This window comes from Pteronotus mesoamericanus, unplaced genomic scaffold (assembly GCF_021234165.1).
Source record: "Pteronotus mesoamericanus isolate MK-2021 breed Mesoamerican mustached bat unplaced genomic scaffold, CSHL_Meso_final scaffold_36, whole genome shotgun sequence".
In the NCBI taxonomy this organism is placed as follows: domain Eukaryota; kingdom Metazoa; phylum Chordata; class Mammalia; order Chiroptera; family Mormoopidae; genus Pteronotus; species Pteronotus mesoamericanus.
Genome location: NW_026555313.1, coordinates 12,505,055 through 12,518,123, shown reverse-complemented (window position 1 = coordinate 12,518,123; position 13,069 = coordinate 12,505,055). Strand labels below are relative to the sequence as shown.

Sequence of the window (13,069 nt, the reverse complement as noted above, 5' to 3'; positions counted from 1 at the left end):
GCCATTTCTTTCATTTAGACCTTTCTATATCTCCCAATTGCCAAAATTCAGAAATTTATATAAGCATATACAGAGAGAGGCCAACTAAATTGCCCATCTCTGAAAAATAATCGGTCCTGATATACTACCTTACAAATTAGTACATTTGAGACAATAACCAAACAACCTTTTAACTCCTAGAAACATCAATTTTTCAAACTTTCTATAAACGTGATAAAACTTTACAGGATGATAAAAAAAAACACACTTTACACAAAAAGCAATGATTCTTTCCAATTTTCTACAATTTTTTTTTTCTGACACTAACGTCTCTAGGTCTTTTTGTTTATACTCTCTCTATATCTTTACTTATTATTTTCTTTTTTTGTGTTCCTGGACTTACAGTACATTACCTTAACAACCAGGGAAAAAACAAAAATAAAAGCAATTGTTTATTTACACTCACTGATTTTCAATGGCCTATTTTGGACTTACACAAAAAGAAAGAAGTGAAAAACTCCCCATCTCTCAACAATCATCCCATCGCCATCAGCATGACTCCCCTCACCTTTTTTTTTTTAAACCTTTAATAGGTGCTGGCTGTAATTTAATTATCTAAAAAGAATCAACAAAGGGGAAGAATTAAATGCTATTACCCTTTTTGGAAGCTATAGAATAAAAATTTTCAGGAAGAAAAAAAGACTACCCTATAGCCATCCTGTATTGTAAAATTTATTAGTTGCTTACATACACACATTTTTAAAAAATTGATGCTATCATATAACATCTTATAAGTAAAATACAAATTCAAAGTAAGATCATTAAGAATTTTTAAAATAAAAAGAAATTATGTACCACTTCTTTAAGTTTTGCTTCAATCTCCTCAGAGGTTAGTTTTTTGCTCAATGGTGTTTTTCTTAGCAACATGTCACAGTAATTGGCAAGCAGCTCGGGGCATTTTGATTCAGGTTGAGTTTTTAATCCTACCCTAAAAAGCAAATAAAAAATGATTGATATCTGCAAATATTTTTTCTAAAGCCAATTTTCCACAAATTCCTTATATTGTAGTAATCCAGTGATCAGGGCTGAGACTAGGGTGACCAAAAAGACACTTCAGGCGTACAATTTAAGGACGCACTCACTCTTAGGTTCTCTGAGAATGAGAGACCTTAAATTTTGTACCATAGGTGCCTCCTTGCCTCACTCTAGCGGTGGCCTCGCCAATGACTGTTAAAAGACTTTATTCATACAGTGGCTAAAATACTTTAAAATTTTTAAAAAATTAATAAATTTATTGGGGTAACATTGGTTAATAAAATTGTTTTAAATGTACAATTCTACAATACATCATCTGTATGCATTGTGTAAATCTGTGAATATTTGTTAATTTAAAACTTTCCATTACTAATATGTTAACATCAAACTGTCCCTTCACTCTCTGAAATGTTTTCAATGTAACCTAAATTCCACAGTGATGTGATATTATCATCCATTTTAAAAAACTGCAAACAAGCTTTTCTTAAGAACTTTATCTTTTACTTTCTCAAAATTTTAAAACCAATGTATTTTATCTTTATGCTTTAAAGTTTTTATTTCTTCTTTATCCTACTTCTTTAAATTATATATGTGCATTCAAGATTTTAAAATTTCTTCTGTATATAAAATTCAAGTGTTATTTTACCAGAATTGAGTTATCCAAATTAGTGTAAGTATACAACTTACCAGAAACAACATAATTATACGGTATATAAAAAACATGTTAATAAGAAAAATTTTATTGTATGTGTCCACTCTTAATGAGGGGGATAAAGCTTTTCTCCCTGCCAATTACGAATCCAGAAATCACAATTTTGTTTCTTCTTTTTATTTTTATAAACTTACGAGGGTCTTTGCCCTCAAAAATCTTACTTATGTAAGTAGGTAGAACTGAAAGAAGTTTTTCTTAGTATGTTATTCAATTCATTGAGCACCTTCTGAGTTATTTGCTAAAAAAAATACATGATGATCTAACAAAAGAGTTTTTAATAATGCATCAAATTAGCCATTAATTGTGTTGAAAGCAAAGAAATGAAAACAATCTGACTTACAAAAGAATCTGATAACAAGTCACTGAAATTCACTTTCTGTACGTCAATACCAATGTTTCAAAATACTGCTTTCTTATGCAGCTTGGAGGTTTTTTATATTCCAATGGAATATACCATAGTAAGGATGAAGGGAGGTATGCTTTTCTCTGCAAAATAAGAAATTTTGTAGAAAGGCCCTGGCGGGTGTGGCTCAGTGGACTGAGTGCCTGCTGGTCTGTGAACCAAAGTGCCGCAGGTTTGATTCCCTGTCAAGGCCCATGCCTGGGTTGCAGGCCAGGCCCCAAGTAGCGGGTGCATGAGAGGCAACCACACACTGATGTTTCTCTCTTTCTCCTTCCCTTCCCCTTTCTAAAAATAAATAAAATCTTTTTTTTCTTTTTTTTGTAAAGAACAGTTGTAGAAAGGAGAAATGAGGAGGAGAAATTGCTATGATACTTTCACCAGAGAGTTCAATTTTAGAAAAAGAATAAATGTGTAAGTTGAGGATTTAGAAACTGAGTTCCTTAAAAGTATCCACAAACTGGTATATTCTAGGAAAATCTTTCAGTATCTCTCAAGGTAGACATATGCCAGTATGAAGTCCACTAACTTACTTCACAAGAATCTATCCATATCTTCCAATCTGTTCACACTGCCAATGACTAGCTCCTACGTGAACTACTGTAATAACTGCAGTGGTCTATCTCCCTCCCTCTAGTTCAACCTGTTGAGAAGACAGTTGTCAATCTTTTGTTGTTGTTACTTTGAAGGAAGGTGTGTCACTTTCCTCTTCTGGCTGTTTTAGTTTTTTTGTCTTTAGACGGTCTTTTTTTACTATGATGTACCCATTTGTATCTACCCTGCATAGGATTAAAGAGATGTTTGAATTTAAGAGTTGGTATCTTTAACAATTTTTGAAAATTTTGGTCAATAGCTCTTCAGTTATTGCTTATGTTCCCCTTTCCATTTTCTACAATTCCAATTATATTGTTATAGATATTTTACCTTTTTTCAGGTAAAGCTTTCCACCTATTTGTTCATTAAGATTAATACTTATTACCTATTCAAGATTATTATTGAGCTATAATCCACATACAATATAATTTACCCACTTAAAATGTACAATTCAATGTCTTTTAAGAATATTCACAAGGCTGTAGAACTATCATCATAAAATTTTCAAACATTTTCATTACTTCAAAAAGAAACCCCATACCCATTAGCAGTTATACCCCATTCTGCACCTATCCCTTCCTCAAAACCCCTGACCACAACTAATCTATACTTTGTGTCTCGGTGGATTTTCTTATTCTGGACATCTCATATGGATAGAATCATACAATATGTGGCCTTTTGTGAATGACTTCTTTTACTTAGCATAATGTTTTTAAGATTCATCTATATCATAGCATGTGTTAGTAGTTCATTCCTTTCTAAAAATATTTATCTTTGTATTGTGGTAAAAAGAATATTAAGTGTCCTGGATGCTGTGGCTCAGAGGACTGAGTGCCAGCCTGTGAACCAAAAGGTCGCCAGTTTGATTGCCAGTCAGGGCACATCCCTGGGTTGCGGGCCAGGTCCCCAGTTGGCGGTGTGCGAGAGGCAACCAATCAATGTATTTCTTGTACACTGGTGTTTTTCTCCCTCTCTTTCTCCCTCCCTTCCCTCTCTAAAAAATAAATATATAAAAGCTTTAAAAAAATCTATTAAGCATTTTAACTATTTTTAAGTGTAAAAGTCAGTGGCATTAAGTACATTCACAAATGTTCTGTAAATACCACCATTACCTATGTCCAGAACTTTCTCATTACCTAAACAGAAACCCTAAACTCATTAAACAATAACTTCTCACCCCCCTCCCAGTCCTTGGTAAGTCTACTCTACTTTTTCTATCAATGAATTTGACTATTCTGGATACCTCATATAAGTGGAATCATACAAAATTTCTCCTTTTGTGCCCACCTTATTTTGTTCAATAATATTCTTAAGGTTTCATTCATGTTATAGCATGTATCAGAATTTCATTCCTTCTAATGGCTGAGTAATAATTCGTTGCAGGGATACATCCTTTTTTTTTTCCTTTTTAAATTAATTTTTAGAGAGAGAAAGGAAGAAAAGGAGAGAGAGAGAGAGAAAGAAAGAGAGAAACACCGATTCACTGTTCTACTTATTTATGCGTTCATTGGTTGATTCCTGCATGTCCCCTGATCAGGAATTGAACCTACAACTTTGAGGTATGGGGCCAACATTCGAAACAAATAAGCTACCCCACCAGCAAGGGGATACATCATCTTTTGCTATCCATTCATCAGATAATAGGCACCTGGGTTGTTCCTAATTTTTGGTTATTAAGAATAATACTGCTATAAACATTCATAGTAAGTACAAGTTTTTGAGTGGATGTATATTTTCATTTCTCTTGGGAATATACCCAAGGTAGAACTGCTGTGTTATATGGTAACTCAACATTTAACTTTTTTTTTTTTAGTGTTAAATATTTATATTTAGAATTAGCCTGCCGGACTCAGTGTAGATGATCCCAATTTTATTGGTAATGTCTAAAGCATCATAGGAGCCAGTATGCCTTCTGCTCTCCATCAGGTCTCATCAGGGTGTTAACCATGGCTACATCAATGTCACAGAGCTAATTCACAGCCTGTTTGATATGGTGGTTGTTGGCCTTGACATGCACTGTGAACACAAGTGTAGTGCTGTCTTCTATCTTTTTCATGGCTGACTCAGTAGACAGAGGGAACTTGATGATGGCATAGTAGTCAGACATAGTTCTCTTGGGGTTGCTCTTCTGAGGATATTTAGGCTGCCTTCTGAGCCACAGTGTCCAGCTGTTGGAAGGCAGATTATGTGCAGATCTTTCTTGTGGCTGTGAATGCCTTAACACTGCTTTCCTTGACTTCAAAGCATTTGTTTTGGTTGTAGTTTTGGCAGGGGCAGGGACTTACTTTTTTGTTTTCAGTGTCATATTCCTGAAATGGCTACATTTAACTTCTTGAGGAAATATCAAACTGTTTCCAAAATTGCTGCACATCAACTGTGTATGATTACAGTGTCTCCACATCCTCACCAACACTTGCTAAGACCTTTTTTTGTTGTTAACATATTTTTAATTTTAGCTATCCTAGTGGGTGTGAGTGGTTAAGTTATAAATCTTAATTATTTTAAACTGCTTATATGCTAACTCCAATACTGGAATCATCTGAGAGTCTGCTTCTAAAATGATTTTTCTCTTAGTTGATCATATAGTTCTCTGCCTTCACAAGACTACTAATGTCAGACTGAATACTGGGCACTACACAGAAAAGAATCACAGAGGCACCAGATGATGTTATCGTCCATTAAGAGCAGGTTCACCCTTCTTACCTCACACCAGTAAGAATGGCAATCATCAATAAATCAATGAACAAGTGATGGCAAGGTGTGGAGAAAAGAGAACCCTCATGAGCTGGGGATGGGAACACAGACTGGTGCAACCACTATGGAAAACAGTATGGAGTTTCCTCAAAAACTTAAAAATTAATTTTTAATTATCATCAATAAATAATTTATTATTTATAATAAACTAATAATTAATTAATTTCAAATTTAATTAATTTAATCACTTAAGGACAAGCTAACCCCTGTCCTTCTCAGACTATTACAGAAAATCCAAGAGGAGGGAAGACTCCCAGACTCTTTCTATGAGGCCAGCATCACCCTGATCCCAAAACCAGAAAAAGACTCTACAAAGAAAGAAAACTACAGCCCAATTTCGCTGATGAACATAGATGCTAAAATCCTCAACAAAATATTGGCAAACAGCATCCAGCAATACATTAAAAAGATTATCCACCATGATCAAGTGGGATTCATCCCAGGCATGCAGGGATGGTTCAATATATGCAAATCAGTAAATGTGATACATCACATAATTAAAAGACAAAAACCAAATGATCATCTTGATAGATGCAGAAAAAGCATTCGATAAGGTACAGCACCCATTTATGATCAAAACACAGAGCAAAATGGGAATAAATAGGGTATTCCTCAACGTAATAAAGGCCATATACGAAAAACCTACAGCCAATATCATACTCAATGGGCAAAAACTGAAAGCTTTCCCTCTAAGATCGGGAACATGACAAGGATGTCCGCTCTCACCGCTTCTTTTCAACATCGTATTGGAAGTCCTAGCCACAGCGGTCAGACAAGAGAAAGAGATAAAAGGCATCCAAATAGGAAAGGAGGAAGTAAAGCTATCATTGTTTGCAGATGACATGATAGTGTCCATAGAGAACCCTGTAGACTCTACCAAAAAACTCCTCAACCTAATAAGTGAATTTAGCAAAACAGCAGGATACAACGTCAACATTGAGAAATCAAAGGCATTTTTGTACACCAGCAATGCAATAGAAGAAGAAATCAGAAAAAAAATATCATTCAATATAGCAAGAAGAAAAATAAAGTACCTAGGAATAAATTTAACCAAAGACGTAAAAGACCTGTACGCAGAAAACTATACAACATTGAAAAAAGAAATTAAGGAAGACACAAATAAATGGAAGCATATACCGTGCTCATGGATTGGAAGAATTAATATCATCAAAATGTCCATACTACCCAAAGCAACTTATAGATTCAATGCAATCCCTATTAAGATACCAAGGACTTATTTCACAGAAATAGAACAGACATTTCAAAAATTTATATGGAACCATAAACGACCCCGAATAGCTGCAGCAATTTTGAGAAAGAAAAACAAAGTAGGAGGGATCACAATCCTGGACATCAAACTCTACTACAAAGCCCCTATACTCAAAACAATCTGGTAGTGGCACAAGAACAGACCCATAGACCAGTAGAACAGAATAGAAAGCCCAGAAATAAGCCCAGGTCTATATGGGCATCTAATATTTGACAAAGGGGGCAGAAGCATAAAATGGAGCCATAATAGCCACTTCAACAAATGGTGTTGGGAGAGCTGGACGGCTACATGCAAAAAATTGGAATTGGATCATCAGCTGACACCTTACGCAAAAATAAACTCAAGATGGGTAAAAGACTTAAATGTAAGTCGCAACACCACCAAAGTCCTAGAGGAGAACATTGGCAGGAAACTCTCAGATATCCCACGCAGCAATTTTTTCACTGATATGTCTCCTAAAGCAAGGGACATAAAGGAAAGAATAAACAAGTGGGACCTCATCAAAATAAGAAGCTTCTGCACGGCTAAAGAAAACATCAGCAAAATGAAAAGGGAGCCAACCCTATGGGAAAATATATTCGCTAATGATACATCAGACAGAGGTTTGATCTCCAAGGTATATAAAGAACTCACTCGACTCCACTCCAAGAAGACAAACGATCCAATCAAAAAATGGGCAAAGGACCTGGGCAGATGCTTTTCCAAGGAGGAGATACAGAGGGCCCAGAGGCATTTGAAAGGATGCTCAGCATCACTAGCCATCAGAGAAATGCAGATCAAAACCACCATGAGGTACCACCTCACACCGGTCAGAATGGCCATCAGAAACAGATCAACAAACAACAGGTGCTGGCGAGGCTGTGGAGAAAAGGGAACCCTAGTACACTGTTGGTGGGAATGCAGAGTGGTGCAGCCACTGTGGAAAGCAGTGTCGAATTTCCTCAAAAAGCTGAAAATGGAACTGCCTTTTCATCCAGTGATTCCCCTGCTGGGACTATACCCTAAGAATACCAAAACACCAATACAAAAGAACCTATGCACCCCAATGTTCATAGCAGCACAATTTACAATAGCCAAGTGTTGGAAGCAACCTAAATGCCCATCAGTAGATGATTGGATCAAAAAATTATGGTACATATACACAATGGAATACTACGCAGCAGAAAGAAAAAAAGAACTACTAAACTTCGCCACAGCATGGATGGAACTGGAGAGCATTATGCTAAGCGAAATAAGCCAGGGGGTGAAAGACAAATACCATATGATCTCACCTATAAGCGGAACCTAACCAACAATACAAAGATGCAAGGAAAATAAGACCAGCAACACTGAAAGGAAAAGAAATCAACAGAGACAAGAGGGGAGGAGGGAGGGGGGGTGGGGAAAAGGAAGGGAAGGGGAAAGTCAAGGAACATATAGCAAGGACTCATGGACAAAACCAAAGGGGAAGAGCTGAGGGAGGGAAGAAGGGAGGGGGCAGGGAAAGTGGTGGGGGGGAGGCAGAGACAAATGTATTTGAAAAAATACATTAAAATAAAATTTAAAAAGAAATTAAAAATTAAACTGCCTTATGACCCAGTGATTTCACTTCTTGGAATATATGTGAGGAATCTGAAAACACTAATTTCAAATAGATGCTCCCCTATGTTTATTACAGCGTTATTTTCAATAGTCAAAAGATGGAAGCAACCCAAGTGCTCATCAATAATTGAGTGGATAAAAAATGGTACATATATACAATGAAATTATTACTTGGCCTAAAAAAGAACGGTGGACCTAGAGAGTATTATGCTAAGTGAAATAAGTCAGAGAAAGACAAATACCATGTGATTTAACTTACATGCAGATTCTAAAGAACAAAATAAATGAACAAACAAAATTGAAACAGATTCATAGATACAGAGAGCAGACAGATGGTTGCCAGAGGGGAGGGGCATTAGAGGGCTGGGTGAAAAAGGTAGCGGGTTTAAGAGCTACAGATGTGCTCTGGCTGGTGTGGTTCAGTGGACTGAGTGTCAGCCTGCGAACCGAAAGGTCGCCAGTTTGATTCACAGCCAGGCCACATGCCTGTGTTGCAGGTCAGATCCCCAGCTGGGGGTGTGCCAGAGCCAACTGACTGATGGATCTCTAGCACATCTACCTTTCTCTCCCTCCCCCTCTCTCTAAATATAAATAAATAAAATCTTTTAAAAAACCCCTACAAATAGTCATGGCGATATAAAGTACAGCATAAGGTCAACAATATTGTAACAACTATGAATGGTTCCAGGTAGATACTAGAAATAATGAGGGGACCACTTTGTAAAATATGATTGTCTAACCACTATGCTGTACACCTGAGATTAGTACAAAATAATATTAAATGTAAACTGGAATTGAAAAATAAAATTTAAGAGTGGTTCATCCTTTCTTCTACTAGGAAAGAGGCTGGTAACTTCAATCCAATTAGAAACTGAGTTGATTCAACCTTCCCCTGGTTAGCAATTGAATATAAGGAAATGTCCCTCCTGGGCTTTCAATTAAGAGCCTAATGGGTTTTGTCACTCCAGTCCTATGTGACTACCAAAAGCTCTACTATTCTCCAGCAGTAGAGCTCAGCCAGAACTAAACCTGAATTTCAGCTGCTTCTTTTCAGAGAAACACAACTACAAATGCTCCACTAATGTCTGAAAGGTTCTCTCTCATTTCTGTTAAGTTTCCAATCTTTTGTCCTACTTGTTTCTGTAGCTCTTTGATAACATTAAAATGACTATTTTTCTAAATTTACTTGATTCTCAGCGTGTTCTCAGTGAAAGCCTTGGTCTATCACAAACTACTTTATTTCTCCTCAGAAGTGAGTCTCCAAAATAACTGGATGCTACTAGCAGTTTTATTTTTCTAAAACATGACTTCCACCACTTCCAATAGCTACAATGCCCATGTTCTGATGCTTTAGTCAGCCAATAATACTCATTTTTTTCGACATAAATTTTCTACTTCAACCTGGAGTGAAAGGTAGGAGCACATAGTGACCTTAGATTCAGAAAATAAAGAGAAACACAGAAATCCCCACTTCTTGAAATCTAGAGTGCAGAAATACTTCCACACATATAAAATTACAAATATATAATATTCTTCTCTGGAGCACTATTAGTAATAGCAAAATATCAAAAACTACTCAGTGTGTCAATAAAGGTTCAATTAAACTATGCTAAATCTACCTGGCAGAATGCCATGCTGCTATTAAGAAAAATGAAGTTTTAAAAAACCCACAGCACACATGCTCAGTGGTGAAAGACCGAGAGTGTTCTTCTTAAAATCAGGAACAAGACAAGAGGGTCCACATTCAGCACTGTTGTTCATCACTATACTAAAAGTTCTAGTTAGAGAAATTAGGGAAGAAAAAGAAATAAAAGGCATCTATATTGGAAAGGAAGAAGTAAAAGTATCTCTATTTGCAGATGTCATAATCTTATACAAACAAAGTATGAAAGAATCCATATAAAAGCTACTGGGGCTAAAGAATGAATATAGCAAGTTACAGGGTACAGGATCAATATGCAAGAATCAGTTGTGTTTTTATGACCAGCACTGAACAATCCAAAAGGAAAATAAGAAAACAACTCCATTTACAACAGCATCCAAAAGAAAAACATACCTAAGGATAAATTTACCCAAGGACATATGAAAGCCCAAGCTGGGTAAGAAAGCCATCCATGCAGGGCTGCAGTCTTGCATGGAGTGTCAGAGCCTAGGCTGGGTAAGACAGGCATTCACTAGAAAGGCTTGGCATCATGTGTCAAAGCCCAAACAGGTGTACTGACATAGAAAAATTGCCAGCTGTGAAGTATTAGAGACTGAATAGGTAAGGAGGGTATCTGTGGGGGAAGGCACAATGGTAGATGTTAAGGTTTCAGCAGGATGAGGAAGGCATCCAAGTAGGGGGTGACTGGGCTTAGTGGGTCAGAGCCTCAGGAGGATGAGGAATGCATCCATATGGAAACAAAGCCATGCATTATAGTTGAAAATATGTATGTGTATCTTTAAGTGTATCCACTGAGAAGGCCTAGAAGCAGTGATACCCAAACAGCAATGAATACACCTAGCACAAGATCTTGTCTACTATCACCACCCCCTAAAAGGACTACATCCCTGTGAAAAAATGGCTGATCCCAAGGCTAGGCAAGGGAAAGTACAAAATGAACCTGGAAATCCTCATATGCCAAAAGGAAAAGTTTGCTGTTAAAAGGATCCAAAACCAGGAAAATTTTCTTCTTTTTCATGGTCAAGTAGTATTCCATTGTGTAAATATACCATAGCTATTTTACCCACTACCCACTGATGGACATTTGGGTTGCTTGTGAAACTTGGCTATTGTAAATAATGATGCAATGAACACAGGGTTGCATATATTCTATCGAATTAATGTTTCAGATTCTTAAAAATAAATTCCCAAAAGTATAATTGCTGGGTCATATGGCAATTCTGTCTTTAATTATTCGAGGTAATTCCATACTGCTTCCCACAGTGGCTGCTCCAATCTGTATTCCTACCCAGAGTGCACAAAGGTTCCCCTTTCTCCACATCCTCTCCAACACTTGCTGTGTGTTGATTTAGTGATGACAGCCATTCTGACAGGTGTGAGGTGGTATCTCATTGTGATTTTAATTTGCATCTCTCTGATGACTAGTGACATTGAGCATCTTTTCATACGTCTACTCACCATCAGTACGTCCTCTTTGGAGAAATATCTATTCACATCCTTTGCCCATTTTTTAAATTGCATTTTTTGGGTTTTGTTTTTTTTTTTGGTGTTGAGTTTTATAAGTTCCTTATAAATTTTGATTAACCCTTTATCAGATGCATTGGCAAACATGTTCTACCATTCAGTGGGTTGTCTTTTCATTTTTGTTGATGGTTTACTTTGCTGTGCATAAAAATATTATAGTTCATGTAGTCCCATCTATTTTTCCTTTTGTTTCCCTTGCCCAAGGAGATATATCAGAAAAAAAAAAAAATTTCTACAAGAAATGTCCAAGATTTTAGTGCCTATGTTTTCTTCTAGGATTTTTATAGTTTTGAGACTAACATTTAAATCTTTATTCCATTTTGAGTTTATTCTTGTATGTGGTGCAAGAGGGTGGCCTTATTTCACATTTTGCATGTATCTGTCCAATTTTCCCAATACCACTTATTGAATTGACTATTTTTAGCCTACTGTATGTTTTTCTCTCCTTTGTCAAATATCAATTGACAATAAAGTTGTGGGTTTATTTCTGGGCTCTCTATTCTGTTCCATTAATCTATATTTCAGTTTTTATGCCAGTATGATGCTGTTTTAATTACAATGGCCTTGTAGTATAGTTTGATATTAGGTAGCGTGATTCTTCCAACTCTGTTCTTTCTCAAGATCATTGTATTTATTCAGCATCTTTTGTGGTTCCACGTAAATTTCTGAAATACTCGTTGTAGTTCTGTAAAATATGCCATTGATATCTTGATAGGAATTGCACTGAATCTGTAGATTGCTTTTGGTAGCATGGGCATTTTAATGATGTTAATTCTTCTTATCCATTAACACTGTATATGCTTCCACTTGCTTCTATCTTCTATGATTTCTTTCTCCAGTGTCTTATAATTTTCTGAGTACAGGTCTTCTAAATTCTTTGTTAAATTTATTCCCAGGTATTTTGTCCTTTTTGAAGCGATTGTGAATGGGATGGCTTTCTTGATTTAATCTCAATCTTCTTAAATTTACTGAGACTTGCTTTGTGTCCTAATATGTAGTCTATTCTGGAAAATGCTCCATGTGCACTTGGAAAGACTGTATATTCTTCTACTTTGGGGTGAAATGCTCTGAAGATACCAATTAAATCCATCTCATCTATTGTGTCATTTAAGGCTGCTCTCTCCTGTTGACTTTCTGTCTGGAAGATCTATCCATTGATGTAACTGGGCTGTTACAATCTGTTGCTATGACTCACTTACTGTCAATCTCTCCATTTATTTCCAAAAAGATTGACTACACATCTTTTGATGCCCCTATGTTGGGTGCACAAATGTTTACAGAGGTTATATCCTCTTGTTGGACTGTTGCCTTTATCATTATATGGTGTCTCTTACTATAGCCTTGATTTTAAAGTCTGTTGTATCAGATATAAGTACTGCTCCCCCTGCCTTTTTCCCTTTCCATTTGCATGAAATATCTTTTACCATGGATTCACTTTTCTCTGTGTGTCTTTCGTTCTGAGGTTGGTCTCTTGGAAAGCCTATGTGAGGTCTGTCCAGGAAAAGTCCAGCCATTGATAAGACAAGAAGAATGGTTTGTGCAACATCGATGTAACCT

The 13,069-nt window shown here is 36.4% G+C and overlaps 1 protein-coding gene across 1 annotated transcript in view; it reads right to left on the bottom strand.

Moving 5' to 3' along the window:
* The window catches only part of CUL5 (cullin 5), a 100,865-nt gene that overhangs the window by 14,935 nt on the left and 72,861 nt on the right, over positions 1-13,069 (bottom strand). The window contains exon 12 of the mRNA XM_054592421.1: positions 835-967. Within this exon, the coding sequence (XP_054448396.1) occupies positions 835-967 (133 nt within the window). The remainder of the gene's footprint in view (positions 1-834; positions 968-13,069) is intronic.